Source organism: Hemiscyllium ocellatum, chromosome 8 (assembly GCF_020745735.1).
Source record: "Hemiscyllium ocellatum isolate sHemOce1 chromosome 8, sHemOce1.pat.X.cur, whole genome shotgun sequence".
NCBI classification, from domain to species: Eukaryota; Metazoa; Chordata; class Chondrichthyes; order Orectolobiformes; family Hemiscylliidae; genus Hemiscyllium; species Hemiscyllium ocellatum.
In genome coordinates, this window is record NC_083408.1 from 85,722,517 (window position 1) to 85,748,586 (window position 26,070).

At 41.8% G+C, this 26,070-nt stretch overlaps 1 protein-coding gene across 3 annotated transcripts in view; it reads left to right on the forward strand.

Moving 5' to 3' along the window:
* The first annotated feature begins 12,156 nt into the window (after positions 1-12,156).
* Positions 12,157-26,070, forward strand: part of zc3h14 (zinc finger CCCH-type containing 14) — a 56,730-nt gene continuing 42,816 nt past the window's right edge. For 2 of the 3 annotated variants that reach the window (XM_060829317.1, XM_060829316.1), the window contains exon 1: positions 12,157-12,277. In XM_060829317.1, the coding sequence (XP_060685300.1) occupies positions 12,242-12,277 (36 nt within the window). In that variant the 5' untranslated portion in view covers positions 12,157-12,241. The remainder of the gene's footprint in view (positions 12,278-26,070) is intronic. The other variant, XM_060829318.1, reaches the window with a different exon arrangement.

A 26,070-nucleotide genomic window follows, 5' to 3' on the forward strand; every position in this document is an offset into this window, starting at 1 on the left:
AGGAATTGCACAGTAGATGTTAAGAGGATGTTACCTGGTAGGTGAATCTAGACCTAGGGGACAAATGTGAAAAATATGGAGCCTTTTTAGATTTTTCTTTCCCACAGAATAGTGGAGGCTGGGGCATTGAACACATTTAATCACGGTCCTTGAAGCATATATTACAGTATGAAATACAGTTGGGCTCATGACCACTGTTTCCTGAGAGCAAATGAGATGAGGAGATAAAGACCAGTAACATTAACCTATAACTTTACAACAATTGCTTGTACATTATAAAGAAGACAGGTCCACTATTTGTATCTAAAAATTGTATGTAAAAATCTTAAAATGGTCAGAATTTCTGATTTGATGCCTGGATCCATCTTTTCCTTGGAACTATTTTTAGAAATGCTTCCTGCGACCCATCTAAAACCTTCATTTCTTTCCTAAAGTGAAGTAAACAAAATTAATGTAACACTTGAAATCAATCCAGAGTTTTGCAAATATTCAATGTAACTTCTATTTTGTGTAGTCTAGACCTTTCCATATAAAGTCCTTTTTAACTAATTTCTCAAACTGCCTTGTTATCTTTATTTATTTGTGAATATGTACATCTAGTTCTGCTGGTTCCCATTAATTTGTACCCGTAATTTTACACTGCTCCTCCTCCTATCATTTTACGCATATGTGGGATTGTGTTCAAATAATGACAAAAATTGGTCAGTGGTGAAAATATCCTCTTTTATTCAGCAAATACAGTACAAGTTTGAAGGGGCAATACAATCCCAAAACACAGTTCTTACAAGAGCCCCTTTATACACAGTTCTTACATTTTAAAAAAATTCCACTACTATGTTGTTACGTTGTTTTGAAGGGCTCCTGTCCTGGGAGACAGGAGATGGGTTAAAATGTGCTAAATGTTGGCTGTACCTCTGATGGGATTAAGAGAATCTATCCAGTCTGCTTGCATAATTAAGAGGCTAAAAACCATACAACACCAGGTTATAGTCCAACAGGTTTATTTAGAAGTAGAAGTTTACAGAGCGCTGCTTCTTCAATAGGTAGCTGTAAAGGAGCAACACTCCAAAAGCTGACAAAATCTGTTAAACTATAACCTGGTATTGTGTGATTTTTAACTTTGTCCGCCCAGTCCAACATCAGCATCCCAGCATCATAATTAAGAGGTGTTCGTCCTTCAGTCTTTTAAGTTAGTAAATGTTAGTAAAAATACTAGGCCTATATGCTCTAAATAATTTAGAAATTGTACCTGTACTTAATAAAAGAATAAAAGATATTAAACTGATGACTGCAGCTGGGTTGTGAGATTTATACTATTTGCTGGTATGAGTTTCATTCATTCATGCAGTTTCATGGAAGCACTGTTTTGTCAGTTATTTTCTTAATGGGATAATGGCCTAGTTAAAAGGTATTTAACAGGTACAGGTACTTACTAATTAGAGAATTTATTCAGGTCCAGGAGAAGGTTGGTAAGGGCTGATTAATATTATAATGTTTTGACTTGAGAGGAATAGTATTGTTCTTTTTGCTACACTTATTCAGAGGTAAACACTGGTTGTAGCAAGGGCTGACAAGGTGTGAGAATGCAGTATTATTAGAAAGGGTTGTTTTAAATTTGGATAGTAAAATATACTATAGAACCACGGTTTTATGAATGAATGAATGAAATGGTAAATTACGGCTTCATAAAGGGTTATGACTGAATGAACAGGAACCTGGTATTAATGAATACAGTGAGCTGGTGAGTGAGTTAATAAAGATAACCTATAACACAATATATCACACCTGTTTGCATTAACTTTCATTTGGCGTAGCCACCCATTCCACCAGCTAGTCTATATCCTCTTTAGATCCATCACTATCTTCCTTGCAGTTCATGATTTGCTTTCTGGTAACATAGTGGACGTGCAGCAATGACCTTGAAAGGATTAAACAGTTACAGTTGTGTTTCTTTTGTAAAATAAGTTGTAAACAGAACAGAAAATTAGCAAATGCATTCTTGACAGGATAAGGAAAGAAACTAGGACAAAGGACTAGTCCAGGGAGTGGCTGAGAGAAACAAGGAGGTGACTTATACTGTGCAATCAGTGAGTTAATAGAAATCTTATATGGATGAGAATAATATGCCTGGTATGTACACACGGAAACAAAATTAGGGGCAAATATTAGATGTAAGTTTTAAAATTGAGTGATGGTGCATGGATGTGACTGAAGGCTTTTTTTTATACATAACTGTCCTAGACTACTCTCCCCTAAATCTAGCAGCAAATGACTGCAGATGCTGGAACTGGTACTAAAAACAACAAATGCTGGAGATCACACAGCATCCATGGAGAGACAGTAAGCTAATGTTTCAAGTCTAGATGACCCTTCATCAGAATTGAAGTGAACTGTGGAGGGGATAGCATTTATGCTATAGTTTGGGGAAGTGAGGGGTTGTGGTTGAGGCTAGTGGGTGTAGGGTTCTGGTGGAGACAAGATGTTGATAGTTCAGATTAAGAGATCAGAATATGCCTGGACTGTTGCTGACTTCATTACCTCCGGAGATCTTCCTCCCACTCCCTTCAACCTCAAAGTCTCCCAACCTCAGACAGCCCGATTCTACCTCCTTCCCAAAAATCCACACCCAGACAGCCGTGGTATCAGCCTGTTCCTGCCCCTCTGAGCTCATTTCCTCTTACGTTGACTCCATCCTCTCTCCACATGTCCAGACCCTGCCCACCTGTATCCGTGATTCTTTTGATGCCCTCCACCATATTGACAATTTCCAGTTCCCTGGCCCTATCTACCTCTGTTCACCATGAATGGACAATCTCTCTCTACAATCAGTTCTGTTATGATGTGTGTTTCTTCAATGCAAAGTGATTTTAATGTGATTGAGAAATTTTGACAGTTATTTCTAAAATGCGAACTTTCCTTACCTGTATGGCTACAATGCAATTCCAGCCCAATTAGCTTAAATGGCAAGGTTTTTCCACAATTTTAACATAACGCAAGATCACACAAGAACGGAACTATCGCGTTAAATCAGAACCAATTATCCCTCCATTCCCCACCAGGATGGTCTGAGAGCTCTCGGCTTCTTCCTCGACCAGAGGCTGAACAATCCCCATCCCCCACCACTCTCCTCTGTCTGGCTGAATTTGTTCTCTCACTGAACAATTTCTCCTGTAATTCAACTCACTTCTGCCGAGTCAAAGAAGTGGCTATGGGCACCTACATGGGTCCTAGTTAGGCCTGCCTTTTTATGGGGTATTTGGAATGATCTCTGTTCCAGTCTTACACTGGCCCCTTCCACAACTTTTTCTTTGGTACATCGATGATTGCTTCATGCTCCCACTGGGACCTTGAGAACTTCATTCATTTTGCCTCCAATTTCCACTCCTCTCTCACTTCCACATCGTCCATTTCTGACACTTCGCTTCCTTTTCTTGACCTCTCTGCCTCTATTTCAGGGAATAAACTGTCCACTGCCATCGCTACCTTCATGACAGTTTGTTACAACCTATGTCCTGCAAGGACCCCATCCCATTCTCCCAGTTCCTTCACCTATGTCACATCTGTTCAGATGATGTCACCTTCCAAAATAGCGCTGCTTACATTACTTGCTTTTTCCCTGATGTGGTTTCCCATCCACTGGTTGACATGGTCCTCAACCACATTCGACCAACCACCTATGCTTTTGTCCTTACCCCTTCCCATCACTCTCAACAGCATGATTGTGTTCCTCTTGTCCTCACTTTTCATACCCCCAGCCTCCACATTCAAAGGATCATTCTGCGCAATTTCAGACAACTCCAGCAGAAGGCCACCACCAAACTCATCTTCCCCTCACTCCCCTGTCTGCATTTCGTAGGAATTATTCCCATTGGAACACGCTAGTCCATTCCACAACCGCCAACACCACCCCCTCTTCCGCATGCCATCTTCCCATGTAACCACAAAAGATTACCTCCTCGCTGTCCATCATCCAAGGGCTTAAACAATCTTTCTATGGTGAAGAAGCATTTCACCTGTACCTCCTCCAATCTTGTAGGCTGTATTTGCTGCACCCAATGTGCCTACTCTACATTGGAGAAACCAAACGCAGACTGCGTGACCGCTTTGCAGAACACCTCCAGTCCATGCATTAAGCAGGATCCTGACCTTCCTGCAGCTGATCATTTTAACACAGTGCCCTGCTCGCATGCCCAGATGTCTGTCCATGGCATGCTGCAGTGTTCCAGTGAATCACAGTGCGAACTGGAGGAACAACAGCTCATCTTCTGATGAGGCACTTTACAGCATTCTGAACTTAATATTGAGTTCAACACCTTCAAATTGTGAATGATTTCTTCCTTTTCTTTTAGCTTGTCATCATGTCCTCTCTCCCCTTCCCTCAACCCAGTGGGACTGTCTGTCTTTTCAAGTCTGGCAGCAGACACGGCATTGTTCTGCCATTCTCCCATTCCAATCACTTAATCTGAACTATCAACATCTTTCCCCAACTAGTACACTACACCCCCTATCCCCAATCCCCACCCCATCTCGCCTCCCTCCAAAATATAGCATACATGTTATCCCCTCCACATTTCACTTCAGCTGTGATGAAGAGTCAGCTGACTGGAAACATTAGCTTGCTCTCTGACCCGCTGTGATCTCCATAACATTTCTGCAAAACTATTTGTGCCCTCTTTTGTGCAGACAGAACCACAGCAAGTTTTCAACTCTGCTGCTATTGCTTTGTTTCCTCATTATAATTTCCCCGGCTTCTAATTCTGAAACTCTTGGTAGTTTCTCAAGACACACCACAACAATCTGAATTTAGGAAAACAATAGTGAGAACTTTATTAGTATTACAGAAAACTGAAAACTATTACCAAATACTATTTAAAACAGTTATAGTGCTGCACAATACAACTGAGGGTGTCCTCACTATGAAGCTGGAAGTTTGACTCTATAAGGACTGAGTAGTGATGCCTCCTAGTAATACCATGAACAAACAGATGCATTTGCAGTAGACATGTTGGTGAGAATGAGGTCAAGTAACTTTTCTTTTTCTCTTTTTGGTTCTCCTGCAACCGTAACAAATTCAGTCTGGCAACTAATTACTTCAAGACCGCACTGGGGTAGTGTGCTAGAAATCAATTAATCCGAAAAGTTAAAAATTTTATCCACGTGTGCAGAATCCCCCAATTACCTAATTACAACTATTTGTTACAAATAAATAGATTCTAGCTACAGGTAAACAACTGTGAACCATTCCCATATAACTCCGCTAATTAAACCTCTAACACCATTAAAACATCCCCAACATAACAGACAAAAACATTTGGGCTGGAGAGAAAAACAGTGAGGGCTGTTGAGTAGTCTCTCTCTGCAGTGTTCTTTGATAGGATCATTTTGATAGGACTTGTTGCTCCTCAGTCTCTCTTCTCCAGGTATTTCCATTTGCTTGCAAGAGGTATCCACAATATGATAGATATTGTGGATACAACTGATAAAAGATAAAACTAGCCATGGAAGCAGGTATAAATACGTGAAGAGTAAAAGATTAGGAAAGACAAATATTGTCCCTTACAGTCAGAAGCTGAGGAAATTATAATAGGGAAACAAAGACATGCCAGGAGAATTCCAAACTTCCACACAAAAGACAGCACAAATAATTTTGCAGAAATATTATGGAACCAAATGAGAGGGTAGAATTGAAGGAAAGAAGTGTTCATAGGAAAATAATGCTGGAGAAATTAATGGGATTGAAGTCTGACCTGATAATCTACATCCTAGAGTTCTACAGGAAATAGCCACAGAAATATTGGATGCCTTGGTGGTTATCTTCCAAAATTCTATCAACTCTGAAGTAGTTCCTACAGAGTGGTGGGTGACAAAAGTTACCCCACTATTTAAAAAGGGAGGGAGCAAAACAATTAAAATACCTAACATCTGAGGTGGGGAAAAGTTAGAGTATTATAAAAGGTGTGATAATAAAACATTTGAAAAGCATTAACAGGATTTGACAAAGCCAGCATGGGTTTATGAAAGGCAAATCATGCTTAACGAATCTACTATATCTTTTTGAGAATACAACTAGTAGAACAGATAAGGGAGAACCAGTGGATGTGCTGTATTTGGATTTTCAGAAGGCTTTGATAAAGACACATTAGAGGTGGTGGGAAAAGTTAAAACACCTGTGTTAGTGAGCAATGTATTGGCATAGATTTAGAATTAGTTGACAGACAGGAACCAGATTGAGAGTAAGTAGGTCATTTTCTGAGTGCAGACAGTTAGCATTGGGAGGGTCAGTGGTTACAGCTCCAGCTATACACCATATTATACATATATATAAATGACCTGGTTGATGATACAAAACTGGGTGGGGTTGTAAGGAGCCTTGAAGGTGATTTAGACAAATTCAGGAGACAAATGCTTGACAGATGCAGTATAATGTAGCTGAATGTGGCTACACATTGGTGTGAAAAACTGAAAGGTAGAGTATTATGTAAATGGTAATATGAGGAAAAGTGGATGTACAAAGAGATCAGGGTGCCATTAGAGGTCTACAGCACAAAAAAGGCCCAATGAGTCTGCACCATCAAAAACAACTACATATTCCATATTCCAGCACTTGGCTCATAGCCTTTTATGCATTTGTATCACAAGGTGCACATCTAAATATTTCTTAAATACTGTAGGATTTCTGCCTCTACACCCTTACAGGCAGTGAGTCCCAGATTGCCATAAGTCTCTGGCTGAAAAGAATTCCTTGCATCTCTCCTAAACGTTCTGTCCCTTAAATCTATTGCCCTTGGTGTTTCTTGTCATTTAGCCTGTCTTTGGTCCTCATAATTTTATACATCTCAATCGTGTCCCCACTTCAGTGAGCTCTGTTTCATGGAAAACACCCTGAGTCCAACAAGTCTTTCTCTGGAACTAAAACTGTCCAGCCTAGGTAATTTCCTGGTAAATTTCCTCTACAGTGCATTCACATCCCTCCTAGAATGTAGATTCCAGTTTTGCACACATTACTCTACCTGAGGCCTAACCAATATTTTATACAGTTCCATCATCACCTCCCTGCTCTTAAACTCTATGCCTTGGCTAATAAAAGCAAGAATCCCATATGCCACTTTAACCACATTATCTACCTGTCCCACTATCTTAAGGGACCAGTGGACATGCACATCAAGGTCCCGCTGATCCTCAGTTCTTTCGAGGGTCCTACTGTTCACCATATATTCCATTGCTTTGTTTGTTCTGCCCAAATACATCCCCACACACTTATCTTGATGGAATTCCATTTGCCACTCAACACTCTGTCTATATCCTCCTGTAGTCGAAGGCTACCCTCATTATTTACCACTCCTCCAATGTTTGTATCAGGTTGTATATATCAACCCTCCTAAGTCTCATATATACCACAAACAGCAAGGACACAGACTCTGATCTCTGCAGAACTTCACTGGACACAGACTTCTAGTCACAAAAAAAACCCCATTACCCTCTGCTTCCTGCCACTCAGCCAAATCTGTATCCAATATTCCTTGGATCCCATGAGCTCTTATCTTTGCTATCAGTCTCCCATGCAAGACCTTATCAAAAGTCTGAAGTCAAAGTAGACATTGAAGGCATTGCTCTCATCTACACACCTAGTTATCCATTTGAAAAATTCAGTTACGTAGGTGAGACATGACCCTTCCTTAACAAAACCATGCTGACTATTCTTAATGAATCCCTACTTCTCAAAGAGCAGATTAATTCTGTTCCTCAGAATTGCTTCTAACAGTTTCCCCAGCACTGAGGTTCGACCAACTGACCTGTAGTTTCCTGGTTATCTTTTGCTCCCTTTTCAAATAATGACATCACACTGGCTGTCCTCCAGTCCTCTAGTAAACTCTCCGATGGCTGGGGACAAATTGAGATTTATTGCAAATGCCCCTGTGATTTCCACCTTTGCCTCACTGAACAACATAGGTTAGATTTCATTTGGATCTGGAGAAGGATGAGAGGAGATCTGATTGAAACGTATAAAATTCTAACAGGAGTGGACAGCCTTGATGCAGGGAAGATGTCCTCCCTTGTTGTGAATTCTAGAACCAGTGGTCACAGTCTCAGGGTATGGGGTAGGCATTTTAGGACTGCAATAAGAAAAAAAATATCTTCACTTGAAGGCTCTTGAACCTGTTGAATTTTCTACCACAGAAGACTATGGAGGCCACGTCACTGAATACATTCATGAAAAGACGGAGAAATATTTAAATTTTGGAGGCACTGAGAATTTTTAAATTCATTCTGGGATGTGGCATTGCTTGAGCTGCTGCAGCTCACCTACTGTGGGTTAACCCACAATACTATTAGGGAGGGAATTTCAGGATCTTGATCCAGCAACAGTGAAAGAACAGCGATATTATCCAAATCAGGATGGTGAGTGGCTTAGAGGGGAACGTGAAGGTGGTGGTGTTCCCATGTATCTGCTGCATTTGACCTTCTAGATGGAAGTGGTAATGAATTTAAAAGGCACTGATTGAGGATCTTTGGTGAATTTCTGTAGTACATCATGGAGATAGCAGTACACTGCTAACTAGTTTGATGCGTGTGCATGTAGCGTCAATCAGTGGGCTGCTTTGTCATGGATGGTGCCAGCTTCTTGAGTGTTGTTGCAAATGTGCTCATCCAGGCAAGTGGGTGACTCCTGACTTGTGCCTTGTACATAGTGGGCAGGCTTTAGGGAGTCACAAGGTGAGTTACTCACTGCAGTATTCCTGGCCTTTGACCTGCTTTTCTAGTCACTATGTTTACGCAGTGAGTACAGTTGAGTTTCTGGTCAATGATAACCTCCAGAATGTTGATAGTGGGGGACACAGTGATGGTAACACAATTGAATACCAAGAGGCAGTGGTTAGATTGTCTCTTATTGCTGATGGTCATAACTTGGTACTTGTGTGGTGTGAACATTACTTGCCACATGTCAGCCCAGGCCTGGATATTGTCCAGATCTTGATGCATTTGAATATAGACTGCTTTAGTATCTGAAGAGTTGCGAATGGTGCTGAACGTTCTGCAGTCATTGATGAACATCCCCACTTCTGACCACATGAAGGGGGAGGAAGGGCATTGATGAAGTAGCTGAAGATGGTTGGGCCTAGGACAGTATCCTATAGATATACTGGAGCAGAGATGACTGACCAACAACCACCATCATCTTCCTATGTGCCAGGTATGATTCCAACCTGTTTGCCTCTGATATCCATTGATTCCAATTTTGCCAGGGTTCCTTGATGCCACACTCAGTCAAATGCAGCCTTGATGACAAGGGCTGTCACCCTTAACTCACCTTTCAAATTCAGCTGTTTTGTCCATGTTGGAACTAAGACTGTAATGACACCAGGAGCTCACTGGTCCTGGTGGAACCCAAACTGGGCATTGCTGAGCAGGTGCTGCTTGATGACACCTTCCTGATGATCACTTTACTGATGATCAAGATAGACTGTTGAGGTGGTAATTGGCTGGGTTGGATTTGTCCAGCTTTTTATGTACAGGACAAACCTGGGCAATTATCCACATTATTGGGTAGATGCCAGTGTTGTAACTGTATTGGAACAGCTTGGCTAGGGTAGCGGTAAATTCTGGAACGTACTATTGCTGGAACTTTGTCAGCATCCTTAGCTTTTGCAGTATCCAGTGTCTGCAATCATTTCTTGATATCACATGGTATGAATCAATTTGACGAAATACTGTATCTGTCATGCTGGGGATGACCGGAAGAGGCTGAGATGGATCATCCATTGGCACTTCTGGTTAAAGATTACTGTGAAAGCTTCAGCTTTATCTTTTACAATGAGCTGCTGGGCTCTTTCATCATTGGGAATGGGAATATTTGTGGACCCTCCTTCTCCAGTGAGTTGTTTAATTGTCCACCACCATTCATGACTGGATATGGCAGGACTTCAGAGCTGAGATCTGATCCATTGGTTGTGGGATTGCTTAGATCAGTCTATCACTTGCTACTTATTTTGATTGGCATTCATGTAGTCCTGTTTGTGGCCTCACCAGGTTGATATCTCATCTTCAGGTGTGTCTGGTGCTGCTCCTGGCATGCCCTCCTACACTCTTCATTGAACCGGAATTGATCCCCTGGCTTGATGGTAATGGTCGAATGGGGGATATGTTGGACCATGAGGTTTCAGATTGTGCAGATATGTTCTACTCTGGCCGACAGTTCCTCATGGATGCCCAGTCTTGAGTTGGTACATCAGTTTGAAGTCTATCCCATTTAGCATGGTGATAGTGCCACATAACATGATGGAGGTCATTCTTAATGTGAAGGCAGGACTTTGTCTCCACACGGACTGTGCAGTGATCACTCTTACCAATAGTGTCATAGATAGATGCATCTGCAACTGGCAGACTGGTAAGGATGAGGTCAAGTATGTTTTTCCCTCTTTTTGGTTTCCTTACCACCTGCCACAGCCCCAGTCTAGCAACTGTGTCTTTTAGGACCCAGCTAGCTCAATCAGTAGTACCACGCAACTCTTGATGGTGAACATTGAAATCCTCCATCCAGTGTACATTTTGTGTCCTTGCCTACTTGAGTTCTTCCTCTACGTATTGTTCAACATTGAGAAGTACCAATTCATCAGCTGGAGGATGGTACGTGGTAATTAGCAGGAGGTTTCCTTGTCTATTTTCAACCTGAAGTCACGTGACTTCATGAGATCCAGAATAAACGTTGAGGACTCCTACAGCAACTCCTTCCAGATTGAAAACCTCTGTGCTAGCCAGCTCTGCTGGGTCTGTCTTGCCAGTGGAATAGACATATCCAGGGATGGCGATGGTGATGTCTGAAATATAGTCATACTCATGGAATCATACCTGACATACAATGTCAGGCTGTTGCTTGACTAGTCTTTAAGACAACTCTCCAAATTTTTGCACTGGCCCCCAGATGTTAGAAAGAAGGACTTTGCAGGGTTGACCCGGAGTGTTTTTGATGTTATCTTTTTCCAGTGCCTAGGTCCATGCCAGTTTGTCTGGTTTCATTTTTTTGAGACTTTGTAGTGGTTGGTACAACTGAAGGCTTGCTAGGCCATTTCAGGGGGCAATTAAAAGTCAACCGCATTGCCATGGATCTGGACTCTCATGTAGGTCATATCAGGTAAGGATGAAAGATTACCTTCCCAGAAGTACATTCGTGAACCAGATAGGTTTTTCTGATGATGGACAATGATTTAACGGTCATCCGTTAAATTGGCTGGGTTGGATTTGTCCAGCTTTTTATGTACAGGACAAACCTGGGCAATTATCCACATTATTGGGTAGATGCCAGTGTTGTAACTGTATTGGAACAGCTTGGCTAGGGTAGCGGTAAATTCTGGAACGTACTATTGCTGGAACTTTGTCAGCATCCTTAGCTTTTGCAGTATCCAGTGTCTGCAATCATTTCTGATGATATCCATTGATTCCAATTTTGCCAGGGTTCCTTGATGCCACACTCAGTCAAATGCAGCCTTGATGACAAAGGCTGCCACCCTTAACTCACCTTTCAAATTCAGCTGTTTTGTCCATGTTGGAACTAAGACTGTAATGACACCAGCTAATCTGTTGTCATAACACTGCTGTTAGTGATCTGTCCACAAATTGGGTGCAGTGGTTCCATGTCAGGGGCTGCAAAGTGATTGGAACATCCAGTGTGTGAAAATGATGTTATACAATTGGAATTTATGTTGGGGGTGGCATAGTGGCTTGAACTGCTGCCTCACAGCGCCAAGGACCATGGTTTAATTCCTGCCTCAGGTGACTGTGTGTGGAGTTTGCACATTCCCTGTGTCTGTGTGGGTTTGCTCTGGTTTCCTCCCATACTCACAAAGACGTGCAGGTTAGGTGAATTGGCCATGCTAAATTGCACATAGTATCAGGTGCTTTAGTCAGGGGTAAATATATGGTAGGGGAATGGGTCGGTGTGGACTTAGTGGGCCGAAGGGCCTGTTTCCCTACTGTGGGGAATCTAATCTAATTAACTTTGCTGGCTGTTAAAGGTTTTCCTCCGTTCAGCATTACTCCACTTAGAGTAAGTTGGCTGATCAGACCCGCGTTTCGAAACGCGATGTGAGCGCGGTTTTGGATTGCGGGGGTGGGGGGGGGGGTAGAGGAGAAGATTGGCGCGACTGACGGCCCGTAGTTTCTCCGGCTGCTGCACCGTTGCCGAGACACCGACACGGAGAAGGAGGCCGGGTCCGGGTCCGGGTCCAGGAGACATACTACAGGGATGGAAATAGGAACTGAAATCAGCCGCAAGATCAGAGTGAGTGCTGACCCTGGCCCTGCTCTCGATTCCCCCAAACCGTGAAGCGGAGGGCCCCAGGCCCCGGACCCCCGCACTGAGCCGCCCCCCCCCCCCCCCCCCCCCGGATCTGGGCTGTTGTCCGGCCTGCGGCCTGAGTGGGAGGGGAGAAGCTCTCATGTTTGTGTTTGGTTCCCAGCTCGGAGCTCAGGCGGGGAAACCGGCGGAGCGGCCTCCATCCGGTCATCGCTTTGGGGGGAAAAAACCCCCAAGTGGGTTTGCAGGAGGCGGCCCCGAGTGTCTCTCTGCTCATGTCTAACAATAGTTTGGTTCGGTGGGTCCCTCCCAAACTAAAGGATGTACAGAGTCATTAGCCGCTCGGGTTCCCGAGTTTGAAACCGAGGTTTTTGTTTCTCCCATTATCTTTGAAATGTTTCCGGTTTATATTTTGAAATCTCCAAACCTGTCTCTTCCTCGGGTCTCTGTGATAGACGGGGACGGTGGGGACCAGCTAGAGGTGTACGGCAGAGGTGGCCCCCCTTGGCCCCGGAATTTGGTGTGCGGGTGCCTGCGGTACAAATAAAAGTTTTAAAACAAACCTATTTGCTAGCCTCCTGTCCACTGTCAGTAAAAGGTCGCGAGGTGTTTATTCATGGAGTAAGGGTAGCGTTGGCGACGACCGTGAATTGTAAATTGCCCTTTACAATGTGGTGTTGCACTGAAGCTTGAACAACTTAATGGCCTGTTAGATCATTTCAAGGAGCAGTTAAGAGTCAACCACGTTGCTGACTTAACTCAGTTAAAAATCACACAACACCAGGTTATAGTCCAACAAGTTGATTTAGTGCCTCCAAATACTGTAAATCTGTTGGAGTATAATCTGGTATTGTGTGATTTTAAATTTTGTATACCCCAGTCCAACACCACCTTCAAATCTAAGTTAACTATGTAGACCAGACCAGGTAAGGTTGACAGATTCCTTCCTCAAAGGACGTTGAACCAGATTTGTTCTTGTGACAATCTGACAGGAGCTTAGTCGCTATATAGTTCTTTTAGAATTGTGCGTCAAACAATTTTTCTTAGCTCAATTCAGATTCCATGACTATCATGAGATTTGAGTTCATTCATCCAAATTGTTCACACATTTTATGTGAACAATTATTAGTTCAGTCACGTCACTGCTCTAGTACTGTCCTGAATATTGCAATATTTATTTCTGAGCTTGACTAGATTTCCCATTTGAATGTAGAAATTCTACCGGTAGGTACTAATTATCACATTGTGATGGTTTGGTGACTTTTAAGATTTGTAGCTCCGGTTGAGGTTCTGGTGTAGGTTTGCTTGCTGAGCTGGAAGGTTTGTTTTCAGATGTTTCGTCACCATACTAGATAACATCTTCAGTGAGCCTCCAGATGAAGCACTGGTAGTGTAGCCTGTTTTCTATTTATATGTTTGGGTTTCCTTCGGTTGGCAATATCATTTCCTATGGCGATGTCATTTCCTGCTCTTTTTCTGAAGGGGTGGTAAATGGGATCCAAGTCAGTGTTTGTTGTTAGAGTTCCAGAGTGACTTGGATCCCATTTACCACCCTCTGCAAAAAAGAAAAGGAAATGACATCACCAACCCAAGGAAACTCAAACATATAAATAGAAAGCGGTTCATCTGAAGGCTCACTGAAGTTGTTACCTAGTATAGTGATGAAACATCTGAAAATGGACCTTCCATCTCAGCGAACAAACCTACATCCAGATGCTGATGCTTTCTTTCTGAGTTCAGAACATGACTAATCTAGCTTGAAACATATTGTAACTTTAAATGTAAAACATACTGAGCTGTTTGAGTTTGCAACAAAATTTGAGTGTCCAACATTCTGACAAAGCAAGTCCCAATCTAAGACTTGAACACAAAACTCTGGGCTGATGTTGCAGTGCAGTACTGAGGAAGAACAAAATTGGTGAGGCCATCTTTCAGATTCTATGCTAAATTTGGGTCCTACTTATGTTGCTAATTTATAAGCTGCATGTGGTAATCAGTCCAGGGCCAGGATGACATCACATGGTCAGTCATGAAGACTCCAAGCAGCAGCATGCAAGACCATGGGTGTTTACATAGGTTGTTCTGTAACTGCAGGTGCTCAGTTTGCCTAACAAGTCTGTTTTGAGATTTGAATCCATACTATCTGCCTGTCCAGTTAGAACTGTAATCCTTTGTTAAGGAACAACACACAAAAAAAGTGATCAGTTGTGATTTTTGTACAAACAAAAAGATAGTGATGCAAACAAATAGAAGCTTGAAGCAGTGCAGAAGTTACATTTACCTTGGAACACCGAAAAATACATCAGTATCCAAACAATGCTGGCTAAACAGTAAATACTTGATTTGAGAGATGGTCAGATGAGTGGTATCCGTGGACAGCAAGTTGTTTCCAAACAGCTGTAGAAGCTACAGGGTCACCAAGACAACCTCGGGTGCAATTCCCATCCAAAAAGATCAAGTGCACAAAACATTTGAGCTGAAGATCAAACCAGCATTGGGATGAATTAAGAAAAACAGCAGTTGCATTGTGGAATCTCTGCACATGTCAGGGTCATTTTCTATAAATCCCCTACACGTTGATAATGTTTGTAAAACAGGGAAAAAATCAGGAAGCTGACTACTAAATTTCCTAGCATGAATTGACAAGCCATAGATATTTTATCTGAGTGTAGGTTTTACAAAGAAATTATGGAGCAGTGCTTTTTTGAAAATCAACATAAGCAAGTGGTGAAAACAAAAGAGCCATTCAAAACAAGGAGCTACAGAGGCTAATTGGAAAAGGATCAATGAGATCCTATTAAACATTGGGAAGTGATGGAAGATAATGTTTTGTAAAAGTGAATTTCAGAATTCACCATTTAGGGCTGATGTTTTCGAGGCAATGCCACAAGAATTGGTTGATTGGTATGTCAGTAGATACGGACATAAGTGCAAGGACAGTAATTACTCAGGCTGAGCAGATAATAGAGCTGTTTAGAGAAATTTAGATAGAAACTAGGAGCTGTATGCTGCGCCATCATGATCGATCTCCTATCCCAATACCATATTCACACTTTCTCCCCATGCCCCTTGATACCTTTAAAATCTAAACATTCACCTATCTATTTCTTGAATATATTCAGTGACTTGGTCTCCACAGCTGTCTGTGGCAGAGAATTCAACAGGGATGTTAGCTTTTCATTGCAGAAATCTTTCCTAATCTCAGTCCTAAATTACCTACCCTGTACCCTGAGATTGTGTCCCCTGCTAAGGAAAAGATCCTCCCCGCATCTAATTAGTCCAACTCTGCTCAGACTCTGTATGTTTCAATCAAGCGCCCTCTTATCTTTCCAAACTCTCTATTGAATATAAGCCCAGTTGAACCAATCTCTCCTCAGAACACAGTCCCACCATCCCCATCCACAGTCCCACCTAGTGACTTGCTGCATTCACTCTTTGGCAATTGTATCATTTCTTAGGTAGGGAGACCAAAACCCCTCCAGTTAATCAGCTGTGCTCTTACCAAGGCCTTGAATAACTACAGTAAGACATCATTATTTCTGAACTCAAATAGTTTTCAAATGTTTCCAAAAAGAGCTGTTGAAGAAAAAGAGATCACGACAATGACACTGCTAATTAGGATGGCAGAAAATATGAAGCCATAGTAACCGGACCACAACATCTTGGTAAGTATTATGCAGGCACATTTAACCGAATTGGACCAATACTCAGACGTTTACAACACAGAATGGTGCCATTCAACTTGTTGTCTACATTAGTTAACAGATTTAACTACATTAATCTTATTTTCCAACTCTTGGCCTATTGCCTTAGAGACCATGACAACACGAGTGAATATCTAAATAATGCTTAAATGAGAGTTTTTCACTCCGCCACCCTTTTAGGGAGTGAGTTCCAGACTCCCACTTTCCTCTGGATGAAAACATTTCTTCTTGACTCTGCTCTTAGCCTTCTACCTCTTAATTTAAATCTGAGTCCCCTGATTATTGACCTCTACTAATAGGAACAACTGTCTAACCATCTTATCTGTACTCAATCATTAGATACCTCTATTAGGTCTCCTCCCAATCTTCACTACCCCAAGAAAAAGAATTCCAGCCTGTCCAATCTTGCTTCATAGCTCAGACCCTCCAGTCAAGGCAGCATTCTGATAAATCACCTCTGCACTTTTTCTTGTGCCATCACATCATTCCTATAATCTAATGACCATAATCTCTCACATTACACTAGTTGTGATGTTTTTATACAGATCCAGTATAACCTCACTCCTCCTGTATTCTGTTGTTCAGTTGATAATGACAATTATCCCATCTTCTTAATTATCTATTTACCTGCTCTGCTATCTTCAGGAAACAGTGGATATGCATAACAAGGTCATGCTGATCTTCAGTACTTCACTGGGTCCATTGCCTGTTAGCTGTGTCATGTGCATTACCACGTACCTTTCCACCTTGAATTCCATTTGCTACTGCTCTACCTCCTGATTAATCTGTTGATATCCCCCTGCAGTTTACAGTTATCTTCCTCACGAGTTTCCATTCTACCAGTTTTCATGGCATTCATAAATGTCCTGATTGTGCCCCTACATTTAAGCCTATATCATTAACGTACACCATATATGGCAAGGTGCCCAGCAGTGAACTCTGCAGCACCACACTAGAAACAGACTTCCAGTCATAGAAACATTGACTTATAATCACTGATTGCTTCCTGCCTTCAGCCATTTTGGAACTAATGTACCATTTTGCCCTTTTTACATCATTCATGGGACCTGGGCCATTCTCACTGGCCAGCATTTAATTGCCCATCTCTAGTTGCACTTGCAGCGGTGGTAAGCTGCCGTCTTGAACTGCTACAAGTCCAAATGCTGTAGGTAGACCTACAGCGGTGTCTTGGATCCTATGGGCTTTCACTTTGTTGACAGTCTGCTTTGAGGGATCTTATCAAAAGCCTTCTTAGGGTGCATGTAAATCACATTAAATTTTGTTAAATGCAACCTTTTCTTAACAAATCTATGCTGATTATACCTGATTAATCTGTGTCTCTCTAAGTGAACATATATTCTGTCCCTCAGCATTCCATGCTAAATTGCCCGTAGTGTTAGATGAAGGGGTAAATGTAGGGGAATGGGTATGGGTGGGTTGCTCTTTGGAGGGTCGGTGTGGAGTTGTTGGGCCGAAGGGCCTGCTTCCACACTGTAAGTAATCTAAAACTTCCCACTGCAGAGATTAAACCACAGGATACTGAAAACAAGTAATTTTCGTGGGAAGTGCAGATTGTTGTATCTGACACAAGCCTGTCCTGCACTCCAGGATCTTCGCAAGTCATGCAGCTGCAAAAGACCCACTGGAGCTCACTTATGCAAGAAGCCTTGTTATAAAGGTGCATCCACTGAATATAATAAGACACAAACAAAAGCGTGTAGCAGCGACAAGGCCAGGCATCTGCATAAGCACAAAAACAGACATTAGGTTTACTACAAGACAGATCGGGGTGAAGACCAGAGTTGAAGAACATTCAGTATAAAGCTAAACAGGCTTTCCATAATATGAATGTGATACATCGTGTGAATAAAATCACTTAGAGCCTTTTGTCACTATTGACATAATTACCTGAAGAAAATTTGACAAACACATGTTCAAGACTGATATCAATATTAGAGCTAGTGCAAACATCCAGTCAAAATTCCAAATACTAACTCCCTGGATTGTGAGAAAATTAAAGATACAACCTCCACAAGTAAAACTGATGGCATGTGATAAGTTGCATATCCTTCGTGTTGGAGTATTCACCATGCAATGCAGTTATAGCAGTTCTACGTGGAAACTACAGTATTTTACCTGGTGGACATGAAAGGACCAACAATAATAAGACTGCCAGCCGATCTAGATCTCAACATTATAACCTTTCATAAAATTACCAGTCACAGCAGAAGATGGAAGGGCTGCTCACATTGAATTGGTCCAGGATTTGCAACAGTAATACTTGCGTGGACTCTACCACAGGAAACTTTAAAGATCATGTTATATTACATCTCCAAAAGTTCTGTCAGCCTGGAAGTTGGTCGACCCTCCCAGAAAGTCCAACATTCCCACAGGAGAAAAACTTATGAGTAAGCCGGACCAAATGGAGCGTAATGGTATAATCCATAATACACACCAGCATACACTGGAATGGTTCTATGTTGTACATTCTGAAAAAGAGGCATCATGGTATGTTTGGATCTGAGATCTCTAGACTTTAAAGATATGCTCATGAAAATTTTCAACATTAGGAAAATTGAGTGACAAATTCATAGGAACTAAATTCTTTACAAGTCTGGATGCCAAGAATGCATGTTGGCTTACTTGGCAAAGGAAGCTCAAAAAATTCACTACTTTCAGAACACCATTTGAAATATATTGCTTCCAGAGACCAAATTACAATCTGTCAGGCAGGATCTGTTCCAACAGCATATGGGCAGAATTAAAGAATTTGTGGATGAATATGAATTGCTGATGATTTTACCATCACTATGTCAAGGAGGAGCACAACATTACACTCACTGACAATAGTGCGTCATGAAGTATTTGTCTTCAACAGCAAGAAGTGAATGTATGTCAGATCATTTGTTTTCGGCTCTATCTATTCAGATTATAAGATCGATTTAATCTAGGCAAACTTAAAGACGCATGTTTACATTCCAAGTCAAAGAACACCTCCAGAGACATTGCTGATATATTTTAACTTCACTGCGCATACCTACAAACTGTTCTAATCAACATAGAAAGCTGTTAAGGATAGAAGTCCTGTAGTGTTGTCGATAGAAACATGTATCCTACAAATCTGACTGATGGAAGAAGAACTCTTGAAAGTCATTACATCATGCCAGATTGCAAACAAGTCATGTCAAGAGCAGTTATTTTAGTCCAACGTAGAGCATGGAATACATGTTTAGTTGTTACGTATCCCAAGATGCTGTACATATCTGTTCCATAAGGAATTCACTGGAAACCGATCATGAACCATTGAAAAGAATTTGGGGGAAGTCAGTGAACCATTTAAACTGCAGCTACTCCAGACTAATGCAAATTTTGATGTCTACTATAAATCTGATAGCAAAATGGCTACCTCAGGTATATTAAGCAAATTACCAAATCTAATAAGAATGCAGAAACTGCAGTAGATTTACAAGTAGCCTACAAAGTGGAAAGTGTGCTTAAGGTCAATATTTGGTGCATTTTGATCAGTGTGAATGCAACCAACTTCAAGAAGGAACAGCTAATGTTTCATGACTGACAACACAGGGAAAATTATCATAGAAGGATGGCCTGACATTGTCATTTCTAGGTGAACTTAATATCTCAAGAAGTGTTATTTTATTTAACAGGAAGCAAGTGTTTGTGCACAAAGCACTGTAATAGTTACTCTGAGGCATATGGGCATAGAGCAAATAAAAGGCATAGCAATGGATACGGATATTGTATTGATCCCTGGCAAATACAATAACATCAAGAAGGTAATAAGGATTTGTGAGGTATGCTGGAGTCACCAGTGACAAAGCTGGATTATCTTACTTCTATGCTATTCCACCAGGTATAGACTTACAATTACCAACCAAGTTCATGTTTGGAAGACAAGCTAAGCTATCACAAGTCCAAGTTGGAAAAGTAAAAAATCATGAAGATAGTACATGATCAACATGCAGGTGTGGTAGTACCTAGAGTAAAAAGTGAGGTCTGCAGATGCTGGAGATCAGAGCTGAAAATGTGTTGCTGGTTAAAGCACAGCAGGTTAGGCAGCGTCCTAGGAGCAGGAAAATCAATGTTTCCTGATGAAGGGCTATTGCCCGAAACATCGATTTCCTGCTCCTAGGACGCTGCCTGACCTGCAGTGCTTTTCCAGCACCATTCTAATCTTGACTCTAATCTCCAGCATCTGCAGTACCCACTTTCGCCCTGTGGTTGTACCTAATCTACGTGTAGATCAGAATCATATGTCCTACCCAAGAAACCTGGTTATGTAGTGAGATATTCAAAGTGTACAGTGAGCCTAGATTCTTCAAAGTTATGATATTTGATGGACCAACATTTGAGGAGAAATTGAAACCAACTCTGGGAACTGTACAGTTCTAGAAGTGTGTACAGAGCACACACACAACTATGTTCAGATAATCAGTCAAGAACATGCAAGTATGAAGTCTGATCTCCCAGAGCCACTCCCTGTTGGCAAGAGAGGAGATGCTATGCTACTGTTTTCAAAGTTGACAATGCTAATGAGCCAAAGCCCAACCACACAAGGATATCCGTTTGCTAGTCTAAAGAATGTCTATATAACTTTCAGTTCCAGCGCAACTCATCAAATTGTCTTTGAAGTAAACCTGTTGGGGACTTTCAAGTAAATTGATCCTCCGCTTCAAGCCAAACTAGGTTTAATGTGAAATGTTTAAGGTTATCAATACAGTACCATCTGCATAGGATTATAGGATCCCTTGACATTATTTCAAAGAGAAACAGGGGTGCTATCTTTGGTATCCTGTCCGTTTTAGACCCTCAATTATCTTTCAAGAATTAATTTGTTTGTTTTCTCATTGTTGTTTATAAGAGCATGTTATGTGTAAAATAGCTGTTCCATTTTCAATGTTCTAACACTGATTACATTTCTCAAGTGCTTAATTGGCAGTCAAGTGTTTTGGACTGTTCAGTAATCATCAAAGGCACCTATAAATGCAGTTCAGTTGCCTGTAATGGACTTTGCATGTAAATTTCTATTTGGCTATATGGGTGATTTACTGGTGGCAGGTGATGGTTGAAATAAAAGTCTGTGATTCGGTAGTGGGGGATAAAAAATGCTTGATTTTTTTTGTTAGAGCACTTCTGAATACAAGAGAAAAAATTGCAAATCAGAGGTCTTGTGATGCAGTGGAAGTGTTCTACCCTCTGGGTCAGTCAGCTTGGATTTAAGTTCTACCTTCCTTCCAAGTGAGTTGTGATGGGACCAAACAAATTGGTCAAAAAGTTCTGTTGGGAGAATTTGTGGCATAGGTAGAGTCCCCACCTCTAGACCAGAAGGCCAGCTTCAAATATCACTTACCTAGTGATTTCTGAACAGGTTAGTTAGAAAATGTCTAGAATTGGAAGAAATGGCTTTTGTACAGTTGGTAGTGTCCCTGCCTCTGAGCCAGGAAGCCTTGGTTCAAGTCCCACCCACTCCAGAGGTGTGGAGTAGCACCTCTAAACAGGTTAATTAGAAAGCATCTGCAAGTCAAGAGGCTGTAAGAAGTTTTTAAGACAGATAACCTTTTCTAAAGCACTCAGTTTTGAGGAGTGTACAATGGATAAGAGAGGGATTAAAGAGCTCAGTCCAGAGCAGCAGTACAATGAAATTTAGGTATATCTGAGTAATCAGAAATAGAGTGCAGAAATCTCAAAGGGATAAAAGGAGTCACAGACAAGGAAGGGTGAGGTTATGGAAGAATTTCAAAATGTGGATAAGAATTTAAAAATACAGTTGTTGGGAAATGCAGGTCAGCAAGCACTAGAGTAAAAGTTGTTTGGGACTTCTGTAAGTTGAGCACAGCAAAGTTTTAGGTGAGTGAAGTTAACAGATGATGAGATCCATTGACATGTTCAAATTCAGAAGAAACAGAAATGGATGAGGACTTCAGCAAGTGATGAATGATTGATTGGGAAAGCATGTAAGGCTATTAGAAGTGGAGGGAGTAGATTATTTAATGATAGAACAGTTATGTACTTGGAAGCTCATCATGGGGTCAGGATTGGCACCAAAGTCGTGAACTGTTGTTTTCAATCTCAAATGGTTTCTAGGGAGAGTTGGAGTCACCGGAATTTGAGTCCGGGTCAATGGCATTCACCATTTCATATCATTTAATTTAGATCATTTACATTGTGACTCCACTCATCCCACTTTGTTCCATAATCTTAAAACTCTTACCTCTTTAAAAATATCAGTCTCTGCTTTATGATTTTCAGTGAACTTAATCCCAAAAGTTTTGGGGAATGAGAATTCTCAGTTATCTCAACTGAACTCTCCTCCTGACATGTTCAAGTATGACTTTATGTGGAATTTGAAGATTTGAGTTCCAGTACACTCCACAAGAAGACAAAAAAAGCAATACAGAATTATTTTAAAGCATTCATGTATTCTTGGCACTCTGTTTTAAAACCAATATTTAGTGATGAACAGAAAAAGGTAATATTTCAGGTCATGTTGCAGCTTTACAGGACATTGGTTAGGCCACTTTTGGAATGTTGCATGCAATTCTGGTCTCGTTCCTATCGGAAGGATGTTGTGAAACTCAAAAGGGTTCTGAAAAGATTTACAAGAATTTTACCATGGTTGGAGGAATTGAGCTATGAGAGGTTGAATAGACTGGGGCTGTTTTCCCTGGAGCATCAGAGGCTGAGGGGTTACGTTATAGAGGTTTGTAAAATCATGAGGTTCATGGATAGGGTATATAGACAAGGTCTTTTCCCTGGGGTGAGGGAGTCCAGAACTAGAGGCATAAGTTTTAAAGTGAGAGGGGAAAGATTTAAAAGGGACCTAAGGGGCAATATTTTCATGCAGAGGATGGTGTGTGTATATGGAATAAGCTGCCCTAGGAAGTGCTGGAGGTCAGTACAATCGCAACATTTAAAAGGCATCTGGATGGGTATATGAATAGGGAGGGTTTAGAGGGATATGGGCCAAGTGCTGGCAAATGGGACTGGATTAGGTTAGGATATCTGGTCGGCATGGACAAGCTGTTTCCATGCTATACATCTCTATGATTCTATAATTGGCCTTTCTTCAGAATTGAAGATAAAATATAACAGTTTTTAAACTTGTGAAAGGAAGTATAGGCAGGAACAACAACAAAAAAGCTGTGGAAGGGCAGGATCTATGAAAGATTAAATTATAAAGGTTTTCACAATGGAGCAGAGAGTGATAATGGGTATGGTGACAAAGTAAGGTTATCCAAATGAGTCCTGAGTTGCTGCATGAAAACTATCTGAATGCAACATGATGTGATAAAGAAATAAGACACTATCAACCCAGCAGGATTAAAAAAAAATCAAAATTAAGCCAGAGCTTATTGTCTAAAGTATTGAATTCAAAAGTAAAGTTTCCGTCCTCCTTGAATTCAGATGAAAGGTTGCTGAACCTGAAAATCTAACTCTATCTCCCTACTGTGCAACCAGCTGAATTTTTCCAGGATTTTCTTAGATCTTTGTTTATGACATCCACCATCTGCAATATTTTGATTTTGTATTTAGTGAGGAGCTCTGTTTTGAATTGCAATAATCAGTGAAATATTGTTGATATATTTTAATGTTCTGAAGTAAATTGATATTTTGTTCTGTAAAGTATCTGTAAACACAGTTTCAATAATAATTAGTTGAGCCATATTCATCGGCAATTCCTCTTCAGTTGCAATATCCAGCTAAATTTTGGATTTAAGTAACAATGCTGTGCAAAGGGACCTCGGTGTCCTCATGTACGAATTACAAAAGATTGGTTTGCAAGTGCAGCATGTAATTAAGAAGGGAAATGGAACATTGTCTTTAATTGCTAGTGTGATGGATTTTAAAAATAAGGAGGTTACACTGCAGCTACGTAAAGTGCTGGTGAGGTCGTAACTGGAATCGCAAAGTGCGGCGCTGGAGAAGCACAAGAGATCAGGCAGCATCCAAGGAGCAGGAGAGTCGATATTTCAGGGACGGTCTGCATTCTACAAAAAAGCGATCCCTTATTCCCAGCGCCTCTGCCGTACCTGTTCCCAGGAGGAACAATTCTACTCCAGGACATGCTATTTCAAGGACCCCAATTTCCCCTCCCATATGTCCTCCAGCACATCTCCACTTCTCACACCTCCATCCTTGAATCTCCCTACTCCAACTGCAACAAAAATATCCCCCCCCCCCGTACTCGTCTTCCAATCCATTAAACTCTAGATACAGCACATCTATCCTCCGCCATTTCCATCACCTACGGCACGGTGGCACAGTGGTTAGCACTGCTGCCTCACAGCGCCTGTAGACCCGGGTTCAATTCCCGACTCAGGCGACTGACTGTGTGGAGTTTGCACGTTCTCCCCGTGTCTGCGTGGGTTTCCTCCGGGTGCTCCGGTTTCCTCCCACAGTCACAAAGATGTGCGGGTCAGGTGAATTGGCCAAACTAAATTGCCCGTAGTGTTAGGTAAGGGGTAAATGTAGGGGTATGGGTGGGTTGCGCTTCGGCGGGTCGGTGTGGACTTGTTGGGCTGAAGGGCCTGTTTCCACACTGTAAGTCTAATCTAATCTAATCTAATCAGATCCCACCAAAGATATTTCCCCCCCACCCCCATCTGCGTTCCACAGAGACCATTCCCCTCCTGTGACCCCCTCATTAGGTCCACGCCCCCACCAACCTACCCTCCACACCTGGCACCTTCCCTTGCCACTACATGAGGTATAAAATCTGTGCACACACCTCCCTCCTCATCTCCATCCAAAGCTCCAAAGGATCTTTTCACATCCGACAGAGATTTTTCTGCACATCCACCACCTCAATTTCTGTGACTGTTGCACTTGATGTGGTCTCCTCTATATTGGGAAGACAGGACGCCAACTTGCAGAGCGTTTCAGGAAGCATCTCTGGGACTTTTGCGTCAAACAACCCCATCGCCCTGTGGCCAACTACTTCAACTCCCCATTCTACCCCCCCCTCCCAAGCTCATGCAAATCCTGGGCTGCTTCCACTGCCAAATCAAAGCCACCCAACATCTGGAGGAAGAACATCTCATCTTCCTTCTTGGGACTCTTCAATCTCATAGCATCAACATCAAATTCACTAGTTTCCAAATCTCCTCTCATCCCAGATTCAACTCTTCAGTGTGGAACTGCCCTCTTGACCTGCCATACCTGTCCATCTTTCCCACCTATCCGCTTCACCCTCCTCACTGACCTATCACAATTATCCCCTCCTGTATCCACCAGTCACCTTCTCCGCAACCTTCCCCCACACCCCTATTTATTTTTCAGCCCCTTACCCCTCTACGTTCCTAATGATTGTCTTATGCCCAAAACGTAGACTGTCCTGTTCCTCGAATACTGCCTGACCTGCTGTGCTTTTCCAGGACATCACTTTGCAACTCCAGGCCACACCTGGAGTACATTGTACAGTTTTGGTCTTCTTACTTGAGTAGGGATGTACTGACACTGGAAGGGGTACAGAGGAGATTCACGAGGCTGATTCTAGAGGTGAGGTAAAAACAATGACTGCAGATGCTGGAAACCAGATTCTGGATTAGTGGTGCTGGAAGAGCACAGCAGTTCAGGCAGCATCCAAGGAGCAACGGAATCGACGTATCGGGCAATAGTCAATTTTGCTTCTCCTTGGATGCTGCCTGAACTGCTGTGCTCTTCCAGCACCACTAATCCTGATTCTAGAGGTAAAAGTGCTACCTTATGAAGAGCGATTGAGTAGACTGGGACTATGCTCATTGGAATTTAGACAAATGAGGGGGGTTCTCATAGAAACATATAAAATTTGAAGGGAATGGATAAGATAGAAGCAGGGAAGTTGTTTCCACTGGCAGGTGAAGCTAGACCCAGGGCATAGCCTTAAGATAAGGGGGAGTAGATTTAGGACTGAGTCAAGGAGGAACTTATTCACCCAAAGAGTTGTGAATCTGAAATTTCCTGCCCATTGAAGCAGTTGAGGCTACCTTGCTGAATGTTTTTAAAGCAATGTTTTTTGAACAGTAAAGGAATTAAGGGTTATGTGAGTGGGTGGCTAAGTGGAGCTGAATCCATGAA